The 22,300-nt window shown below is 46.5% G+C and overlaps 1 protein-coding gene across 5 annotated transcripts in view; it reads left to right on the top strand.

Moving 5' to 3' along the window:
• The first annotated feature begins 11,271 nt into the window (after positions 1 to 11,271).
• CCDC50 (coiled-coil domain containing 50) overlaps positions 11,272 to 22,300 on the top strand; it is a 42,141-nt gene continuing 31,112 nt past the window's right edge. For 3 of the 5 annotated variants that reach the window (XR_011727486.1, XM_071752294.1, XM_071752292.1), the window contains exon 1: positions 13,594 to 13,879. Coding sequence is in view for 4 of the 5 variants with exons in the window: in XM_071752294.1 (XP_071608395.1) it covers positions 13,609 to 13,879 (271 nt within the window). In the remaining variant the exon portion in view is untranslated. Of the gene's footprint in view, positions 11,604 to 13,593; positions 13,880 to 22,300 lie in introns of those variants that run through there. The other 2 variants (XM_071752293.1, XM_071752295.1) reach the window with 2 other exon arrangements.

Here is a 22,300-nt window from a genome sequence, read left to right as displayed (position 1 = left end):
CCAGATTACCCAATATAGCTTTGTCTGGTGGTACCTGCACTTCAAATATAACTAAAAGACAGTGTAATTTCTATGTTTGGTCTTTTGGCTTCTGGTCCACTGCTCTCCTCGCAACTTTTACTATCCCTTTAAATAGTTGTTTTTTATTAAAAATGGAAGGGGAAGACTCAGATTTTTTGGCAAGAACGTGCCAATAAAAAGGAATCTGATGTTTCCATGTAGGAATACTTCTATACTAAGAAAATTTTCCATTTTTTTTCCTGGAGATATAATATGTTCAAATAAACCAACCTTGTCTTTTCTCTCAGTCTTGTGAACCAGTGATCAGCTGAAGTATGTCTCTGTCCTTCTTCACAAAATTCTGTTTGGACTGTTTGGACACCTGTGCCTTATTGGGAATGATTTTCCAGCCACCTCTCTCTCTCTGAGCTGCTGGTTTGAAACTGGTCATTAGGGAGCACCTCCCACGAAGCAAAGGCCATGTCTTGATGATTACCCCCTTGCATGGGAGTCCAGGATAGGCAATAGTAGCTCTGGCTTAAAACTGTACTTTGAAGGGAAGGTCAGGCCCATTTTTAATTGGTATGATGTGGCTTTCCAGGTCCCTACTAGTCTGCCTTGAGACCTGCAGAGAAATTGTCTTTGCTTTGCTTTCTGAAAGTGGCTTTCCCCATCTCATCTGACTTTATTCATAATCCACTGACCTCTGACTGTTTTTTCCTGCCCTTGGCTGTAAGGCATCATGGGCTGCTGGCAGGCTCTTGCAGGAAGGTGAGCTCTTCCCTTGGATTTCCTCTCTTACTGTGGAGAAACTTCAGCTCTGAGCAAGTGACTGGTTAGCCCTGATAGGAACTCAAATTAAGAGTCTGCAACTGCTTTCAAGTGAGGGTCCAGATGAAAGTGAGTGACTGCCAATCTACATGTACGTACTAGAAGGGAGCTTACTGGATGCTGTGGGTGGGTGGGTGGGTGGATGGATGCCTGACAGCCATGGCCAAATGCCAGTGGACCTTTCCCATTTATTGCAGCTATGAGATGGCTGATTTGTAGTGTTGGGCTTCTGTAAGACTCCCATCTGGAAAATTCCTTTGGTTTTAGCCCATTTGTCCAGGTGCTCGGAATAATATAAAGTTGTTTTGCTTTGGGATTTTTTTACATATTTTTTTTCCTCAACAGAAAAACGTCATAGACTTCATATTCTCCCTGTTGCTTTACTCAGTGATAATGTTTTCTACATTATCCATTAAGCATTTGTGTCGAGAGCTCAAAGGCAGTGAGAAAATGAGGATGGGATCTCCATCCCTACTTCCTATGGTCCTAGTCTGTCTAGGGCTCTTCATGAAGAAGTTTCTGTTTTCATAAAACTATGGAGACTTCAGGTAATCAAACACAATCACACAGGAAAGTTAACAAGGATGGACAACCTGTCCAAAGGACAGCAATGAGGAAGACTTGGCCCACACAGATCCCACTAAACTCAGCTGTGCCACCTCTGAGTGGGAGAGAGATGAGTACACCTCTCAGGGGCCTGAGATTATTAATGGTCCTGAATAGCCTCAGCTGGGGCTTCCACCCATCCTCTCTGTCCAGGAGGAGCTCCATTTAAGCTCAGCCCTGGTGCCCCTCCTGTTTCTGCCTGAGCTCTGTTGGAGAATTGTTGGTCTGCAGCTCACTTGTGTCTTTGCCTGGCTACAGGGCTCCTGCTAACCTGGACCCAGACCTGCAGCCATGGCCTGAGCCATGTTCCATCAGTGTAGACCTGTCCAGTGTTCACTGGGCTGTGTTCACCTGGTTGCTATCATCAGGATTGATTCTGACTAGTGGATTGTCTTCCAGCTTGACCCTGGAACTGCCTCATCATTGGGGGTTTCCCTGATTGCTGGGACTCCTGACTGAACATGGTTGCTGTTCCCCTTGGGATGGGTCCTTGTCCTGCTGGCAACATCACTGCACTTGGCTCCCTGTTCCATAGGGAGGAGTTGGCCCTTGCTGCTCTTGGACATCAGCTTCTTCAAACTGTTCAGCTTCTTTCTGTGCATGGACTCCCTCTTCTCTGCCAAGTAGACTAGTAGTAGATCTTGGAAACTTTCAGGTATGTTACAAAAAATCCCAATTTCTCTGAAGTCACTTTGAGGTTTGCTGTTAGCTCTAATGAAGCTAGGCCTGCCTCTAGAAGAGTGCATTCCCCCAGTCAACTAATCTTGGCTTAAGCCCAAAGCTGTAAGCCCTGCTGTTTTGGTGCAAGCCTCAGACAAGGGTAATTCAGTGTGGGTTTGGGGGGACTTTTAAGATGCAGGAGGCAGGGCTGAGCTGCTGAAAGAAGAATATGAAAAGGCTACTTCCTGAGACAGCTTCAAGTAGCAGGTTTCCAGACCACGTTGTGGGGTGTACATTTGGGGTTTGGAGAGAGAAAGCACGTGTGTTATTTTCCAGAGCTTCCCAAGAACACATGAAAACATCACATGCATCATATATTTCAGGTGAGCCTCAACAGCATCCACAGGCTTTGCTGTGGTCTTATGGTCTCCACTTAATTATAATTTGCTTGACCCAAAAGCAACCAACCTTCTATGGGAGGACCTGTCAGGGAAGTGCTTTTGCTTAAGCTTGGAAGAAAGAGCATGTGAACTGTTCTGCAACCACTGCCCCAAGGATGGAACCTGGCTGAGACCAGGTAGTCTCAGCTGGCAGAGATGGGGTTTTATACTGAGTGGTACTTGCAGGGAGACTTGTGCCTCACTGGTTTCTTGCCTAGAGTGTTTCTAACAGGAAGATGAGGGTGGGAGATGACAAAGTTGGAAATGAGGGGGCATGGGAAAGGCAGATGGGAGCTTGACAGTTCCAACAAAGGGGGAGAGGAGTTGGTAAGCTTTTAGCAGGGAAGAAAGGGGAGCAGTCCTCACAGCAGTGGTGAACTCCATACACAATATCAGAAAGGGAGTCCTGCCAGAAAGATGCTCCCCATCCTGGGTAGTGCCTTACTGCATACCTCCCTGTGCCATCAGGTGTCTCTGTCAGCTCTGTCTATTCATATGTCCAGCAAACTATATCCTTCTTAAGTGGCAAAGTCCCTTCTCTCCTCCATAGTGTCTGCCTTGTCTGCAACACCATTGTAGAACTGAAACTATTTGTCTCTTCAGTCTGCATTCTTCTTGCATATCTTCGCCTCTCTGTCTCCCCATCTGAGCTTCACCTGGTATACATTAGAGTAGAAAGTACTTCAAACCACCCTGTCCTCTTCAGCCTTCATCCCAAACACATTTAATTTAATATTCTCTCTGCCTATGCCACTCCTATCCTGGGGTAGACTTGAGAGAACTAAACTCACTCCAGTCCCATTATTTAAAGCACCGCTGGAAGGCGCTCAGATACTCTGATGTGTGGTGCAAAGCCCCTGACAGAGCAGTTTGGCTGCAGAAAGGAATTAAAATAATATGCACATAAGCCAGGAGAGCAGCTCCCTAATAGGAGGGAGTGCATAATGGGGAGGGAGATGTAGTTATGAAATGAGATTCTCTGTTCCTTAGGGGATTGTTAAAACCAGTCAATATTTATGAAGCTTTTAGTCTGACTCATGCAATTTGTTCCCTGTTCTATGTGCTTGTCTTTGGGACTCAGCTGTTGCTTGGTCTGTTACTGCTATAAAATTAAATGCTGTCATTAGCTGTATCCTTGCTATGAGAAGGGAACTGGAAAGGTGCAAGGCAGAGTGTAATGGTGTAATGCAGCTCAAGTTGTCACCTCACTGTAAGCAGGCAAGGGAGAGCACCAAAGGAAGCATCACCAAGTCCTGCTTGGGGGGCATGGCAGCTACAGAGAAGCAGCTCCTTGTGGTGAAGTCAGCAAGGGTAAGAAGTGCAGCTGGGCTGTCTGCCTGGCTTTCATATCAACCCTGGGAGCTGTCAGCAAACGATTCAACTTCCAGGAGTAAGAGGCTGAAAGAATAATGCAGGAATGTGGAAGGATGGGGTGTGGGAGGAGGTAGCCTGTAGAGTGAAAGCAAAGAGCAGAGGCAGTTGTGGTACTATTCTCACTTCTGCCTCTTAATTCTGAACTGAAGCACCTCCTCCTGACCTGGTCTCAGTTTTGCATCCTTGCTGACCAGAGGTCAGCCAAGGAACTCTGTTGAGGTTCCTGATCAGAAGACATGAGGGCAATGTAGAAATCCTTTCTGCTTTAAAACCTGCTGGTCAAGTAATTTCTAGTGATGCTCCTGAACTGTAAATATTGGTGTGATTGTGTAGGGACTAATCAGACCCCTGTCTAGGACAGTGTCCTGAAGAGGCGTGATATAGAACCTGGTCATGATATGACCTGGTTATAGCATTAGATTTATTCTGAGCTTGATCCCCCTCTGTTCTGACTCACCTTCTGCAGACCCTGGGTGTCAGCAGGGCCCCTGAACTTGTCAGGGTCATTGAAATGCTGAGCAACTGATGCTGTGGGGTATCTTTGCAAGAGAACCATCACCCTACAAATACTAGTCTTCTAGGTAAAGGAAGTGGAAGTAGGAAGGCTGAAGACAATTTGGAGCAGAAGTCTGCCTGGTTTTCTGGAAAACCTCTTCCTTCTCCACCATTTATAGGACACCGGAGAACAGCCACTTTTGTAAATGGTAACTGAGGTAGCAAAAAGGTACAGGGTCAATATGATTTCTGGAGTTCGGACTTACCCTCAACAAATACAGTTACAAGCCCATCACCCTGCCAAGAGTAGCAAATCTCGGCTTGTTTATTCTTCCTGGAGAATGGATATCAGCAGTCATTGTTAGTTACCTTGTGAGCACACAAAGCCAGGAGAATCCGAAGTGGTTATCTGGCATGTGGCTTCTGATGGAGTTTCCCACTGGGTGGAGAGGGCAGGTGAGGAAAGCCTGTGTTATCTCTACTGGATAGCAGTAGGCTGTGTTACCTGACAGTAGGCTCTGTGTTGTCCCCACAGAGCTGATGCTCTGGTCCCCCAGCACTTCCAAGGCTGCTGGTTGTGAGGCAGTGTTCTCCAGACCGTGCTGCAGCCACCACCTGGTAAAACTCACTGGTTGGTTTAACAGGATGATGTGAATTTGGCAGCTCTCAGTGTGACCACAGAGGAATGAGCTGCCTCTTGATTTTTCTGGTTGTAGATGTTTGACTGAAGATAATTAATGCTACCTGTATCAGGCACCTCTGCAAGGATCCTTTGATGTGGCCAGCAGACATTGTATGGGAATGAGTGTGGGAGTCTGTCTGTCTGTCTCCAAATGTTCCCCCTGAATTTTGCACATTTATGTCTACTTTAGTCAGCCACTCACAGTCAGTCTCGGCTTACTGGAACTTGTACATGTAGTACTTTGGGTAACATGGCCATGTAGACAAGGCTGGGTGATTTCCTGCTAAAAATGCTGGTTGGGGCACTTTCAGGGTTGTGGAGACCAAGCTCTGTCTCGTAACAGTGCCAGGTTTCATGCTGCTCTTCCCCTTTCTCTCTTTCTCCTCTAAGTTCTCATCATCTGGCCTTTTGGTTTATTGAGAAATGTCACCCATTTTTTTGAAAGCTTTCAATACAGTTCACTCAAAAGAGGGCCTAGAAGGTACACAGATTTGTGTACCTTCCTCCTTTTTTTGAGGAAATTTGCACAGACAACCACAATCCTTGCATTTATGAGAGCCTGTTTCACCCAGCTTTTCATTTGCATGCAGGGCTGCTGAGAGTGGTAGCTTTTGCAAATGCAAAATAGTGTTTTTATTAAGTGAACACCAATGCTTCATAGATGTAAACTTGCATATATAAAATTGTGGCTTGAAATGAACAATCCAACTGAAACTGTAGGACATATCCATCCCTCAACTTCTGTCCTGCTTGCCACCCTGCATCTTGGGAAGCAAGGCTGACAGAAGTGATGACACAGGATTTTTAACTAAAAAAGAATAGGCAGGTGGAAATCAAAGAGTTGATTTTTTGGTGATTCTAGAAAAATTTCAGAGGAGAATAGAACAAACTCACTGCTAGGAAAGAACTGCACTGACTTCAGCCCCCACCAAACTCCCTCTAAAACCTTATCATGTTGTCTTTTCCACTCAGCGTCCTGCAGGGACCTGCCTACAAGCTCACACCACATAAGTGAATAACAGTGACCTGTTCTGAGGAGCACCTGTTCTTTTGACCTGTAAGAGTAAAAGAAAGATGCACAGTGCAGGAAGAAGAAAGTGGCATATGTACCACTTTCTAGCATTAGTTCTCACTTTCAGTGGTAAAAGATTTTTTTTGAAAGGCATTGGGTCTCTTTTGCTGATGTGAAACTTAACACTGTTTCACTTGGGAAAAAAATTGTCAAAACTATAACCCTTGCAAATGTATATGTAAAATTGCAGGCAGAGATGTCAAGCTAATTTGCACCTTGCAGTTTTCAGGGCAGCCTACCCAAACATATGATTTATGCATGTAGCTGAACAGTGAGCAGCATCATACCTGACTTCAGATTGCATGGGTTCTCTCTCCAGCTTGAAAGTCAGCAAAAGCCCTTGTTCTGTAAATGCACAGCTCATGATTTTCTAGTGTCCCTCATTGTTACATGTAAGCACAAGCCTAGTTTCTTCTTTGTTCACTCTTTGCAATCACCCCCTTCATTACCCCCAGAATGTTTTATAAGCTTTATCCTTGCAGGCTCCTGTTCTCCTTGTCCTTCAGGGAGCCTGAATTCTCACAGGCACCATTCAGCTATCTATGGAAACTATACACCTGCTTCTTGGTATTCCTTGCCAATGCTGTAATGTTTGCTGCCTCTCATCAGCCCTTTCTGGCACAGGACTTCAAGCCTCTTTTAAAGTGTGTCAGCTTAGAAGTGCAGAGAGGTTAATGACTGAAGTGGGTCAAATAGGAGAAAAGCAAAAATGTGTGCCCACAGCTCAGGTGAGAAGGAAGGTCAGTACCCTGGCATCAGTCACTGCTGACCCACAGGTTTTGGATGTGTTTGTACAGCACCTGATATCATGAGACAACTAGAACCACATTTTTCATCCCATTATATTAACCATTAACTGATGCACACGTTCCTGCCTGCAGGGATTATTATTCTTTGTCTATTCCCACAACAGCTTCATCAGTTGGAAGTTAGCCTTGCCATCATTAAGGAAACTTTAACAAAGACTGCTGTGTTGAAAACTAGCTTCTTGATGAGGCCTAATTCATTTCACAGTTATCCCGTTGACCTTAGATGACAGAAGGACACTTGGAGATGTGCCCAGTTTATTTAAGAAGCAAGCACAAAATTCTTTTCCTGCTGCAGAAAGAGCTTAGCAGCATAAGGCACTCCCAGTGCCTCGCCCCAAATACTCTGCCTGGCAGCTCCAGCCCCTAAGAACTCTATGGGTTTTCTGAGGGCCAGTCCAGATTGCCTTGGCTTTATCCTTTTTTTTTAACAGCCTCAGAGGCTCTGTTTTGCACCTCTTGAGAGTTTTCAGTGCTGTGAGACCAGGGAAAGTGTTGTGTGGTGCACCAGGGTGACAATCTGGGTACATCCCAAGAGTGTCTGGAGGCAGGATCAGGTGCCTGGGTGCAGGTAGGTAAATTGCCCAGTTGTGGGTTTTTTAAGACTTGTTTGGTGGGACAGTCCCAACTGCAGTGCCATGTCTGAGCCCTTGCCCACAGCTGCCTGCTTGGAGGATGTTCCTTACTGACTGTGGTATGCCTGGTGCACATGGGCTGCCATGGAGAGTGGCTGCTTTTAAGCCAGTCCTGCTTTGAGCAGAAAGAAGAGTTAAAGGTGTGTGCCCTTTGCTTCAGCTCATATTTTGCATCAGCTTCCCAGTTGCTTTTGTCCTGGGAAATGAGATGGGTTTGTCTTCTAACAGAAGCTCCTGTGAGATTAAGTGCCTGCTTTTACAAAAAAATTGAAGTGTTTTAGCATAAGAATGGTCAATTTTTCCAGCTTTATTTGGATTAATCTGCCCACTGCAACATATACCATTTGTCAAGCTAGTTGCTGTACAGTTTGCACAGGAAAAGCTGATGTCAGTCTAGCAGAACAAACAAACACCTTCTGTGCTTTTTGCCTAGAAGCAGCAGCTTTTAGACAAAAGTGAGAGTTGGGAGGGTAACTTGAGATCCACCACACTGAGGAGCCCTTTGGGAGCAGAAGATTCCATGCAGTGCCATCATTACCTTAGCAAATCCTTCCCTGGATCTTGTTTAATTCTGTGTCCTCCTCAGTTTCTCTGTAGGTTTTTTTTTTGTTGTTGTTGGTTTTTTTTTGGGGGGGGGGGGGGTTGGTGTGGGGTTTTTTTGGGGGTGGGTGGGAGGTTGTTTTTTGTAGCTGCCTTTGAAACCCTCCAGAATCTTTGAGTGATTCTATTGCATTAAAGTTGCTGTGTAAATGTGGACGCTTTGGCCTTTCAACTTTTGCTGCTTTGTATTGAATACCTTAGAAAAGGGCAGAAGAAAACCATATTTTGGTTTGGGAAAGTCAGATGGTATATTCTGTGCTGCTTCTCCTGTATCTTCCTGTTTTTTTCACATTTTCTTTTGTCCTCACTTTTGTTATAGATGACCAAGACTCAATATTCTATTAATGGTTTAATTTAATTAATAAAATTGCAATAAGCAAAACAGCGCTGGGTGCATGGGGAGTCTCCGCTCCACTTACACACACACACTTAAAGCTCTGGAATTACCTTTTATTGATTACAATTCTATGCATGTTCAAAAGAAGGTGGGTTTACATACATATTCATAGGATTACATCATGTCATTATAATATTCATGATAAGCGGGGGCTGGGTGGAGTCTGGGCGGAGTCTTCTTTTGGGGAGATATCTGGGGGTTATCAGGGGGTCTTTGGATGAAGTAAGAGGTCTTCCTCAAGCTTGAACTTTTTACCTTTCTTGATTTTGCTATCTTCATTGTTATGAATTATTGTTACAAGGCAATATCAGACCCTAGCCATAATTTTCCTCTTATCTGCTGGTTATGACATCTTTATGTTCTTCTTGAGCAGATGTTCACATTCCTTTGGTGCCTAGTTATCCTTGGCAGTGTCTTGTTTTAAGAACAGGATCTACACTTTTAATTATCTTCAAAATAGAAGTTAGTCTCGTTAGGGCCTTGTTTTGTTTACACTGTTTCAGTGGAAAAATTACACGTCTCAACTGCTTTGCTTAGCCCCACATTCACTTCTTACTCAGTTTAATTCTTTCCTGAATTTTACTGGTTAGGAATAGAAATTCATCAACATACATTACACTTTTGTCCAATAATAAATGCTTTTTCAGTGATCAAAATCTTGGCTAGCCAAGGGTGAAGGATGTCCAGGTGAATATACCGAACTCAGAAAAACTCAAATTTAGGAGAAACTAGAAATGAACTTTTAGACCCTTCCTTAGCATGGAGCTGTCTCTAATCAATAGGGATTATTCATGAGCAGTCCTGTTGTACTGTTTGTGTGAATGTCAGAGCTATTAGGGAGAGGAGATGGTCAGAGCTGGAACTGTGACAGGAGATAATCTGTGGGATCTGTCCCTTGGGGGGACAAGACCCCATGACTAATCCCCATCTGTATGATCATATGGAGTATCTGTGTAGCAGCAGTCATCCTGTGTACCACTCATCCCTCAGTAATTGGGTACAATGGCCTTCTAGGCAGAAGGCTCATCAGCTTTCAGCATGTGTGAGTGCACAGGAGAGGTTTTAGATGTGTGTAACTGAGATGGGATCATAAATACAGACAATCCAGTCACATTTTTCCTGTGGAGAAGGCTCAGCGGTCAAAGGTGCTATAGAGACAGTTGTGGTTGTGTATAGATTAAAGACAAAGTCCATGTATACCTGTACTGGGGATGACAAAGCATCATTTAATAGGACCAGAATTAAGGACAAATAGTTCCTGAGTTTCAGAAAACTGGAGAAATCTGGAATACCCTCTGAAAACTCTGTTTTCAGAATTTCTGTAATGTTTTTACTTTTTAATAAAATGGAGATGTTCAGTTTGCTGTGGTTTTTTTCTGAGATCTTGCATCCCAGTGAATTCTGAGCTCCTGTCCCATTTATCCAGGGCACATAGCTCCCCAGAGCCTGTTGTAGAGGGGGAGCAGGAGATGGGCTGAGCCCCACTCTTCCTCCTGCATCTCCCTACCCACCAGTTGCACAAGGGCCACTGACAGCAGAACAGAAGCTGGTGGTGTCTCATGTCAGATGTGTTTGTATGATTTCCTCTGCTGCTTGCATTCTCCTGACACACTTCTTGGTGATTAAAACCCTATAGTCTGCATGAGTGACTGGATGTGTTGAGCACAGAGTGGAGGAGCTCAGACATCCCTAAATCCCCAATCCTCTTCCTCTTATCTCCTCCCTTTTGACCAGAGGACATAATCTCATGCTGTTTCTTTGCTGCTGGAAAACAAAGGTGGACTGCAGCTGTAAGGTCCTGCCTGCCTCTGATGGAGGCTGGCTCTACCATGGATGTGGCAGAGTGCTCCTGGAGTTCAAAGGCCTCTCAAGGTGTTCCTCAGTGAAAAACATCTTGTCCACACTGCTCTCCTTGAGATGTGCCAGTGGACAAACTCACGACATCTTGCTACATTTCCCTTCCTAAAGGACATGGTACACCCCACTGCACCGTCACTGTGGCAGCTGCTGAGAAATTGACTGGTTTCAGGCTCAAGCTGGCCATGTTTTCAGCCAATCACAGAATAAACTCGGTTGGAAAAGACCTTAAGATCACCAAGTCCAACGTTTTAAACTAGCAGTGCTGAGCCCACTAAACCACATCCCTAACACCACATCTACATGGCCTCTAAGTATCTCCAGGGATGGTGAACACCACTTCCCTGGGCAGACAGTCCCTGTGCTTGACAACCCAAGAATTTTTTTCATAATAGCCAATCTAAATCTCTCCTGGCACAACTAGAGGCTGTTTCCTTTTGTTTTATCACTTCTAGCTTGATGCAACACCCGTCTCACTGCAAACTACTTTCAGGCAGTTGTGGAGCATGGTCAAGTTCTCCCTTGAGCTTCCTTTTCTTCAGGCTCAACAACCCCGGTTCCTTCAGCTGCTACTTTTAAGACTTCTGCTCTAGACCCTTCCCCAGCTTCATTTCCAAGGACTCATGCGGGCACCAGGGTCGGATTGCTCGGGGAGGGGGAGCAGGGGCAGAGGCACCCAGATCGGGCACGGGAAAGCGCCGGGGGGGCGAGCTGGCTTGAAAAGCCACTGCGGCGGTAATAAGGGGTCGCCCCCCCCCTCTCCATCCCCTTGGTCCCCCAAGAAAACATATCTATAAATAAAGGCGTTGGCACGCTGCCCCTCTCGACGGGTTCTTTCTTGGACTCCACGAGAGAAGGGGAGGGAGAAGGAAGCCCAGGACCCCCCCGCCCACCTCGGCGGGGGGCGGTGAGCGGCAGCCCCGCCCCGCTCCTTTCTGTCCCCTCTCTCGCTCCGTACGGCCGGGCGCAGGCTCGGGCTCCGGCTCCATCCGCTGCAAGTTTGTACCGTGGGGCGCGGGCAGCACCGTCGCGGCTCTGCCCTCACCGGGGGGCCGGGGCTGACCCCTCTCGGCCGCGGCCCGGCGGGACCAGCACCGCCATGGCCGGCATCGGCATCGACCACTCCAAGCTGTCCAGAGTCAAGGAAGGTAGGGGTCACCCCGGAGTGGAGTGGGGGGTGGAGCTGGACGGGACAGGGCAGCGGTTCTTGGGGGAGCTGGGGGAAGGAAAGGGAGAAACTCGCAATTAAAAAAAAAAAAAAATTAAATTAAGATGGTGTTAATTTTTTCTGGCCGCGGGCGCTGGTCTCGGCGCTCCCCGTGGAGCCGGGTCGCTGGGGAGAGGGGGGGGGGGTGCTGGTGCCGTGCTCCAGCGGGGCGGGGGGGCAGCCTGGGGCCCCGCGGGGTTGGCGGGGACCGTCCCGTTCCACCGGCGCCGTGACTGTGGCGGCCGTGCGGGTCGGAGGGAAGGGAGGGGAGGCGGAGGGCTGGCGGGTGAGCAGCATTGTGAGCTTGAGGGAATGCCGCTGCCGCCCTCCTGGCCCAGCTCTCGGCTCCCTCCCCCCGGGCTGTGCTGCGGGGGGAGTGCGGGGAAGCGCCGCTTCTCCCGGGAAGAGGGCGAGGAACGGGGCGGGGGAAGGGGGCCAGCCCTTTGTCTGTGCCAGGGCCGAGGCTGGGATTGTGCTGTGGTCCCCCCCGCCGCGGCCGGACTGGGCTGGGCTGGGCTGCGAGCGGGGCCGGGATGCGAACCCTCGGGGAGCAGCCTGTCGGGGGGACACTGTCGTGCGTGTGCGTTCTGCTCGGTTGCAGCTGGGCTGGGTTTGGAGGCTCCGCTCGGGAAGACGGAAAAACTGGGAGCAGAACTAGGAATATCCACTAATTTGAGGGAGACTGGAAATGTGGACGTCCCGGTTATTTGAGCCTACGTCTTTGTTTGGTTGGGTTTTGTTTGCTTGCTTTTGATTTGGTTTTGTTTTGTGTTTTTTGTGGAGAACCCCCCTGTGCTGAGCTTTGGAGCGCCAAGCAGCCTCCTGCACCCTGCTCCATCCATGTGCGCCCCAGGAGGGCCGGGGGAAGGGGGGCGGGACGGGATGCGGTCCCGCTCGTTTTCTGGTGTCCGGCGACTGCGGGTCGTTCCGCCTGTGACCGGTGTCACCTTCAGGCGGGCCAGGTTGGCCTCGGCTTCCCTCAAAAAAGAAAGTATCTGCCTCTCGTGTGTGCCTTTAAGCTTAGTTAAAGGTGCCTTGGAGCTGCTTTGGGCTGAAAAAGAAACGAGGTAGAATCTCTTCTTTCTGACACTGATTGGAATATGTTCCAAGCTCTTGTCAAAATCAAATTCTTTTAGATTTACTCTGTAGTAATGAGAAACACTTCATGCTTATCTTAAGGCAACCAAAATTCCTTAAATTTGTTTTCCTTGCCACTGGCCATTTAGTTTTCTTTTTTCATAAGTTTCAGTTCTTAAAAAAATAAGTGTACATTTGGTGATTCAGCTAGTCCAGAGTAGAAAGCACATGTGCGTATTGTTGAAGATTCCTTTTGACCTCTTGACACCCTTTAATGCTTCCCTTCTTATTGTTACTGGAAGGAAAAAGTAATACATATTTGCTGAAGTTCTAGGGGCTAATGTTGCTCTCATTAAGTCATTAGCAGTATTGTTATTGGCCATTTTAGCATGGCCAAGATCTCATCTTTAGAGTCTGCCCACCCAGGGTCACTCAAGAAAATTAATCCGATTAACCTTTCCAGTAGGTTGATTAAAGTGAATTCAATCTCTGTAGAGATGCTCTTACTCAGAATTTAAGGAGCCTTGATTAGTTTTAATAATTTTGAAGTGAACTAAATCAGACTGAGTTAAGGGCACTCACATGCTAAATGAAAATATGCTTGTGCAGTCCTTGGTAAATTTGCGCCTATGGCTACCATGTATTAAATTTCAAAGAGTGTCCTGGTATGATGGTCTGTTGTTACCCGATAGTGATTGGATTAAAGCAGCATCCCAGAGCAGCTCCAACATGAAAAGTAGCTGAGGCCTGAGACGTGTTCTGCAAAGCCTCCGGCATGTTTCACACTTGCAGTCCAGTGACATAATTTGTTTTTATTATGGGAAGTGTTGAAACCCAGCTATGCTTTGGATTAGATCTTTCCCTGCCCGATGTTAATGCCAACCAAGGAAAGAAATTTATCACCTCCGTACCTAGGGAAATATTTATTGTTGCTGATCGCTGTTGATACTTGTGGAGAAACATTCCCTTTCTTCATTTCGTGTAAAGGTCAGCTTAGTCATTCATTAACAACGAAGCACGTTGTTCTCGAGTACTTTGTTCTTTACCAGCTCCGGTTCGGAAGGGGAGGTGCTATGTCCAGGTCCTCCCTGGCTGCAGGTAGCTGGGACTGCTGTGGGACAGTGTCATCCTTCTCTTCTGGTGTAATCTCAAAATTTTTAAAAGTGAGGTAATTTCTGTGCAATAATGGCAGTGAAAATCTGTTGGCTGTAGCTAGGAGCTATGTGCTGGAGGAAGCCTTGATACTTGTGTTTAACTTTTTTTGGTTTAAATTTTTAATTTTAAAAACATTATATTAGCTGGAGACCTGGTAGAGATAGCGTTTTGCTGTGTTTACTGCTTCAACCGGTCCAGTTTATTTTGTGGGCAGGGATTTACTGGTGTAAGGTACACCCCTCAACCACTCTCTTCATAGTTTAAACTCGAGCTTGGTGCTGCAGCCTGGTCTTACAGAGCCGTTTTTCCATGGGCAGTAAAGTGTATGTTGTGACCACTGTGGTCAGTAAAGCTCTTTTAAGTTATTTGCTGAAGGGCTTGGTGTTAGTTGCAATCTGTGGGCTGAGTTTCTCTGCCTGTATTTGTTTGCCTCTCAAGCATCTGTGACATTTTCTCTTCTCAGAAAGCAGCTTTTGCTGTGTGCTCTTTTGACCCCAGGGGATTGTTCAGTGCTATGTTTGTAGCTTTTTTTCACCAGAGGTCTCATTTGTGAGCCTTTTGGGAACAACAGCATCCTGGAAATATCATTTTAATTATTTATCTATAAGGCAGATAAAATAAATTGTCTTGGGCTCTTCTTGATCTCTGTCTCTCATCTCGTCATCTGATGCATTCATTGCTAGTAGCTAAAATTGGGAAGGGCTAATGACTACACCATCTCCTTGGCTGCCTATTTTAAATGAGTCCTTGGGTGCAGCTCCCATGTCATCTCAGAGCACCATGTGTTGCCACTTGGACCTGGGAGGCATCCCGGCCTGCCTGCAGGACACAGAGCTGCACTGGGGCATTCTTGGGGTGGGTGTTTTGGAGCTGTGCAGACCTTGCTCCCTTCTGAAGGATGCACCTATGATCCTGTCTACTATTGCTGCATTTGCCGAAGTTTGGGGCAATGACTTTGGGGATACCTGTCTGCTAAGACTGAGGTTTAGTCCCTCATTCAGTGGGACAGGCTCCAAGAGCCACCAGTTGTTAGCAGCAGGAGGTAAATCCCAGGTTTCTCTTCTCTCCTTGGAGAGGCACAACAACAATGCTGGTGCTATGGTTTCTGTTCCTCATGAAGCACCTGATTTGACTTTCTGGTGCTCCTGATCTGTGCATTCAAGTGCTGCTGGTTATCGTCTGCTGCCAGAGCAGCTGGTTTCCCAGGTGTGGTAGGACAAGATGCACCTCTGACTGTGGCCTTAGGGAAACAGTAAGGGCTTGAATTTATATTTTCCATCTTGGCAATACTTTCTCTGGGGCAGGCACCCTGGCTGGCTCTCTTTGGCTACAGAAGTTTACTATAAGTATTGCATGAGTTGTTTTATTCACAGCAACTTTGCTCTGACATCTGTAGCTTAATATGGCCTCTGCTGAGACTCCTACACTAAAAAAACCTCCTGTCTGCTAACCCTCACAGGGACAGAGGAAAAGGGGTCAGCTCTGAGGTGCAGTGTCTCAGTTATCTGCTTATTTTAGGACTTATTTTAATGCCTGTGTGTGCTCAGCAACATGATGGTGGAAGAGAGGAACTTTTATGTCTTTCAAAGGGTTCAGAAAGTGTTGATGAATGGCACAGTGTCTGGTGAAGAGAGATTCTGCTTTGGAATTTTTCAGGGGGCTGGTGTTGAGGGATGAGCTGTCATCTGTACTCATGTGAAGGAAGGGTTGGCCTTTAACTGGATTAGTATAATCAGGGCAACAATTCTGAGAGCAGCCGAGGGTCAGTCAGGTCACTGTGAAGCCACCTGCACTGTGCCCTTTGGCTGCAGCTGAAATTTTTCCTTACAGCATGATGTGTGGTGTCATGGTTTTCTGCTTTGTGACTTCCTCAGAGAAGAGCTCCAAAAAATTCAGGCAAGCTGAATGGCTTGGGGGCAGTGAGGAGGTGGAGAGTGATGGGATATAGACACAGGCTTTTCTTTCTAGGTCACTGGTTCATGTCCAGCTCTCCTGAGTAATAGGAGGTCTGTTTTTCCAGCATGCATGAATTCAGTAGCTGAAGCTGTGGTACTCGTTTCACTTTAACACATGTTTAAAGTTTCACTTGTTCTGGATCTGCAGAGATAGGCAAGATTAGCATATTTCATGCTCTTGGGTTCAAAATATAACTAAGCAAGCAAGTCTACGTCCTCCCATCCCCTAAATCCTTAGCTCTTGTCCTCTGTGAGCTGCGTTGGAGGTGTACTGAGGCAAAAAGATTGCTCAAAAAGCAGTCTTTGGCAGAGAGAGCATCCAGACTTGTGCTGATGGTTTCTGCAGAGATGTTTCCTTAGTTACTGGCAAGTTTTTAGGCTGAGAGAACAGGGGTCGCAGTCTGTTCTGCCACGACTCCTGGAGATGCAGGGGGTGGGGGGGACAGTCCTCTTTTTGTGATACTGGGACACTGGCCATCAACCATTGCTGCTCTTTCAGTCATGATCCCAGCTGTGTTGCAGAAAGCATTGTGTTTGCTGGGACCATGGGCTTTATTCAATATTTAACTTCCTGTGGCTGCGACCAGCGTCAGGGGGTGCACTCATGCCAGGCCTGAGTTGGAGATGGCTGCTGCAAGGAGCAGGAGAGACAAGGAAAACCTCCACTTGGAGAAGCAATGGGAGGGGCCTTGGGGCTGCATGAAAATTCTTCTTTCTCAGAGATATCCATTTCACATGAATGTGGTGATTTATAGGATGAAGCAACATTATTCCCTTCCTTTTCCTTTGTCCCTTTCCCATTGTCCCCATCTGGCTTCCCACTCTCCTGCTGCTGGTCCTTTGCATAGTGCTGCTTTGAAGGCTTGAGGGACTGAGGAAGGAGGCTGATCTGTTGGTAAAACTTCCATAAAACTCAAGAAGCTGAAGTCCAGTTTTTAGTGTGGAACTTGCTGCTGGCTTTTCCTTTTGCCTTTCTTCAAAAAGGTGATGAAGATATTTGGTGAGCTGTTGGTAGTGGCTTGCATTGCAGGAAGCAAAGGGCATCGGCTGGGAATTTCCACTGGCAAAGCAGGGATGCTGTCTCCCTGGAGGCTGCTCTGTGTTGGTTGATGTTCCATATTCATGTTACAGTTCTGGCTTCTCCATGGGACACATGGTGAGACCTTGTGGAAGTCCCTTGACACGTTGTTTATACTTCCTTTTTAAAAATAGAAATTGGAGCCTTCCCACTCTTTCCTTTCTCAGTATATGCAAAGATACCACACAGCTCGTTGAGTGAGTGCTATATGGCCTTGGCAATGTATGGCAGCTGGGAGACACTTTTAGCAGGACTGGAAAGAGAGCAGGAGAGTGCAGCATCACACTGTATGTATGAGAGATGTAAGGTAGGACTGTCACAAACCTTACATTGAGCAAAGGAGACCAGTTAAATCTGGGTGCTCATAAAATCTACCCAGTAAACCTCAAGCACCTTGTGAATTAAGCTTTCCAGAAGTGTTAACCTTTCCTATGGAGAATGATGTGGAGGAAAGCCTGCTCAGAAGCCTGTCACAGCTTTTATGCCCCTGCCCAAGGATTATCTGTCAGGATCCAGAAGCTCCTGATGACTATTTTAATTGTACACCAACCCACAGGGCCACTGCTGTGGTCCTCTGTCAGCCGAATGAGAAGAGTGAGATCTGTTTGACTCAGGCCTGGGTTGGTAGCAATTTGGTCTGTGCACTTTTGACAGCCCTGCCTGTGGTGGGTGCTGTTCAGGACAGAAAGTTGAAATGGGTTTGCAAATGAGTCACTCTTCATTTCTCTTTTCAAAGGAGGCATTAAAAAACTCTGTGCAGTAAAACTTTGAGTTCTTGTGTGCAAATGGGTATGGGTTGTTATTTTCCCAGCCCTTCTACTTGGTGGTTTGAGGAATTGGTTTACAGGGAAATGTTATGTGATGTTCAATAATGATGACAAAGGGGGAAGAAGGCACAAATGAGCCAATATTTGAAGGTACTGAAAGGCAGGCATACCTTAAGAACACTGACAAGGCTGACTGAGAATGAGTGGAAGAAAACAGAGGAAGAAAGTTTATGCAAGCAGAAATATTTCCTGACAGTGAGAAGTGGGTTTGTTGTTTTGGTTGTTTGTGAGTTTTTTGTTGTTTTTTTTTTTTATTTGTTTGGGGTTTTTTGTGTGTGGATTTTTTTGTTTGTTTGCTTGTTTTTTGATTGTTTTATTGTTGCTGTTGTTTATTTCTGCAGAAACATCTCCAAAAGACACGACACAGGTAGCTTTGTCCCTTTACAACCAGACAGGAGGAGACGCTGGAGCATGCCCCTGCAGGAAGTGTCCCTTGCAGAGGGACTGTGACTACTGTCCTGGCAGGTGGGCTTGGGAAGTGCTGGCCTGGCTGGGAGCAGCCTTCCCTGGTGTGAATGGGAAGCTTCTTCCCCTCTGTATTATTGCAGGGCAGAACAGCTTTGAACTGCAAAGCATCTGTTGGTGAGGCACGCAGAGAGCATGGCAGTTCTCTGGGCCCTGATCTCCTGAAGCCAGTGCCAGGTTTCCGAAGGAAGTTGGGTTTGGAAAGAGGCTGGGCTGTCCTGGATGTGTTTGCAGTGCTGGAGACCCTGGCTTCTTGGCTGGGGCTGCACAGCCCTGCCTGCATCCCTCACACAATGGGGTGGAAAAGGCAGGTTGGCCTCCAGCTCCCATTGCTCTCTTCAGTTACCTGTTGGCATTGCCCGGAGCATCAGCTCTGGCCACATGAACTTAGTTGGGGTTTTTTTGTTTGTTTTGTTTTGTTTTTGTTTTTTTTTCTTCTAAGCTGTAAGAATACAGTATCACCTAAAGGTGATTTAGCCCCCCAAATGAAAATCATACTTGTGGCAGACTTGGAGCTTGTTTTGTGCTCTTGGAGAGGAGCCAGTGAAAAGGCTGCCAGACTGCTCCTTCCTTGTTCATTGCAGTGCACGGAGCTGAGGGCACAGATGCCACAAAGTGGTTTGCTCCAGGCTGATTTGGGGAATTCTGCCTCCCTACCCACCTGGCCCTGGAGACCAAGGGTTTATTCTTACCCTCTTACACCACTGTTTTAAATCTGTAGTTGCTCTAAGGGCAGCATGCCCGTACAAGGCTGTGACAGGAAGAGGGACTTTCATTTTTAGTGCTGCATCTTTACTGATTTCTGACTCTCTTGTAGGTGGATGTGAAGGTTTGACTGATCTGGGGCCAGCTTTGGTACTTAGAGTTCTGGTAAATCTGGAAAATTAAGCATGGGAGGTAAGGTAGGGAGAGGAGAGAGAGTAGCCGTGAGGAGCTAGCAGGGCAAAGAAAAGGGGTTTTGAAATGAAGCAGAGCATACTCGATTGGTTGGGTAGAGAAAGGCTGATCTCACAGAACAGATTTGCAGTGCTGGCAACAGCTGAACGGGTGGCAGACAGGAGTCCTCACAGCCCAGCAGCCACCTTTCTAGGAAAAAAGGAAGCTGGTACGAATCAGAACAAGAACCCAAGCCCATTGCAGGATCAGTTCAGGCACCTCCAGCTTTGAATGCAGCATGTATCCAGGTTTTCAGGAAGCCTGGGAGGCTGCCCTGAGGTCCATCCTTCTGAGATTTGCTTGTCTTGGTGTCTGATCTGGATGAATAAGACTTGGCTTGTTTGCATATGGACTGATACTTCAATCTGTCCTTCCAGCTTTAGCTCTGGTTTAGCTACAAGCCTCAGAGCAGTCTCAGGCTTGGCTCTAGTCACCCAAAGGCTGAAAAGAAAGTGGCATCTCTGATGGAGTGTTTCTTTTGCTTGTTCTCTCCTTCTTCCAGCTGACTGTAGGTCCCTTTGGTATTAAAACCACACCATGAGGGTTGGAGAGGAACTGTAACCTCTTTTTAGTACTTGCTGCCTTCTATGTGGGTGTCAGGCTTTCAGAAGTTAGCCACTGAACTGAATCAGTGCATGGAGTTGGACCAGTTGGACACTGAGAGTTCCCTTTCTGCATCTTGTCCCCCTTGTATTTTGCTACATTACCTTTTAGGATTAAGCTGGAGGAGAAGCCTGGGAGAGCTGACACTTTGAGTTATTTCTGCTCCCAGCTGCCTGCCTGCATCCTGGGAGAAGCTGTGTGAGCTTATTCACCACAGCCTGAAACTGAGGGCTTAGAAATACCAGCGAAGTATCTAAGATCCAGGGTGCCACCATTGCTGGAAGGCAGCAGAGTCACGAAGTGGACCTGCAGAGAAACTACTGAACTGAGCAAGGGCTTTAGGCTTGCATTTAGCAAGGAACAGAAGTTTTGCCTATCTGGGAAATTCAGTGGGTCTTTCCAAGGGTTTTGTGTAGTATAAAATTGCCTAAAATGCTAAAAGAAAAGCTGAAATAAACAAATCAAATCAAAATAATGTGATCACTGTTGAGATAGGTCTGGGGGAAGTGGGTGTATGTAGTGCAAGTCTCTTGATATGCAGGCTCCATGCCTGAGCAGTTTTCTGAGTGGGTGGCTGTTCCAAGTTGTGCATGAAAGGAGGCTGTTATTCTTTCCTCCCCCCTTACACCAGTTTAAATGAATGGTGTTGGGCCTAAAACTAAAACTAACTGCCATGAGAGCCTGTCAGTAGAAGAAACAAAATATCCTTCAGGAAAGGACAGGGTCCTATGGTCCAAGGGCAACTGCTGAAGGCATGTATTACAGCTACAGTGTACTCATGGGGACATCTGTGAGCCAGAGATTTTTCCCTGTGCTGGTGAAGGTAACTCCTTTCCTGCTGTCCACCGTTGTGCCTGGTGGTTTGTCCTGGGGCAAAGTTGAGGGTAAAACACTGCTCTTGGAGGCAGTGTTGTTTGTTTTGCTGTGATCCATATTTGGGAGGCGGTGGTAAAAGTTGTCTACTAGGAAATTGTCTTTATCGTTGATTGTTTCTTTTGAACATGTGGTGTTAAGCTGAGTCAACTGAAGCTGTGTCAGACACTGGAGAGAATGTCTACAGAAGCAACTTATGTTCTCATTGATGATTAAGATTAACTTCCTGCAAACACAGACTCAGTTAACCCTCAAATATTGTCAGCGAAGCGTGTGTTGGGTTGCCTGGGGTTTGCTACTTGGCTGTTGTGTCAAACTAACCAAGCCACCCCTGACCCTGAGGTTTTTATACTTGCCCATCTGAATGCTACTGGTAGGTCCACAATACATTGGGTGACCTCACTGATGACGTTTTGGGTCCAGGCAATCCTATACAGGCTGAAAGGTGCTCAGAGACAGCTACAGAGATAATGGTGTTCTGGGCCTGGTAGGTAATAGCTTGCAGGCATTAACATATGGTGGATTATGTATCTGCTCTTTGCTTTAAAGAGACAGAATACCGTATATATTCAGCCCAATGCACAGACTTTTCAGGAATCGGAGACATCAGCTGTAGCAGCAATGTTATGGCTGAGGGGTTCTGGAAAGTTCTTGTGACTTGAAATACTTCATACCTGGGGAACCTGCTGGACCTGGCTGAAAAGGCTGAATTTTCAGAGCATGGGGCCCAGTACCCCATAAAGTTCAATGACATTTTCAAGTATATCTGTATGTCCAAGCTTGAAGTGCTTCAACTCTAAATTTTCTTCTGGAAGTCAAAGACATGTTCTTTAAAATTCTTGACCTAAGTTTTGTGTCTGAGGTATGTTCTAGGATGACCTTTTGATCTCCTTTGTGGTGTGTGGGTTTTTTGGCATTTTGGGTTGTGTTTTTTTTTTCCTTTCTTTCTTTTTTTCTTTTTTCTTTTTTTTTTTTTTTTTCCTAATCTTGGGTATCTCCCACTTCCTGTTTGTACTGTGCAAGCAAATCACCTGCTTTAGGATCTTGAGCAGATGCTCACTCAGCTTGAGGACTATTCTGCAGTGCAGTTTGCTGGCAAGTCTACAGAAGTGACTTGAGGTCTAACCAGTGGCCTCAGAGAAGGAATTTTGTGAATGCTGTTGATTTCTGTTTCAAGGCAGATTAAAAAATAGACTTGTATTCTGTGAATGTGTTTCCAAAATATATATAGTCATCCTTCTTAAAGCACTGTTGGGCAGCTGAGAGCTTATGGTTGGAGAATGGTGCAGACAGAGCACAGACCTCTCATGGCCTTGACCTCAAGACGTTAGCTTAGTGCAGAGACAATAACCTCCTTCCCACATCCAAGCTTGTTCCCAGCCAAGACTGTCAATAAAATAAGCAACATATGCTTCTGTGGCAATATTGTTTTTTTACTTTGCACATTTACTCTGTCAAGAATTAGCCCAAGCAAGACTTCTCAGTTAGGTTCCCTGTGAGGATGCAATCTCCTTGTGCTGCCATGTAGCTCATGGATCCATGAGATGCTCTGGTGCTGTGACTGAGAAGCAGAAATCTTTCCCTTCCCCAGACTGCCCAGCCCTTCCTTCCACCTGGGAGCCACCATCTTCTCCCTTCATGAGTTTTGTCATGTCCTTGGTGAGCGATG

The sequence above is a fragment of the Heliangelus exortis genome, chromosome 9 (assembly GCF_036169615.1).
Source record: "Heliangelus exortis chromosome 9, bHelExo1.hap1, whole genome shotgun sequence".
Taxonomy (NCBI): domain Eukaryota; kingdom Metazoa; phylum Chordata; class Aves; order Apodiformes; family Trochilidae; genus Heliangelus; species Heliangelus exortis.
This window is presented reverse-complemented; position numbering and strand designations above follow the sequence as displayed.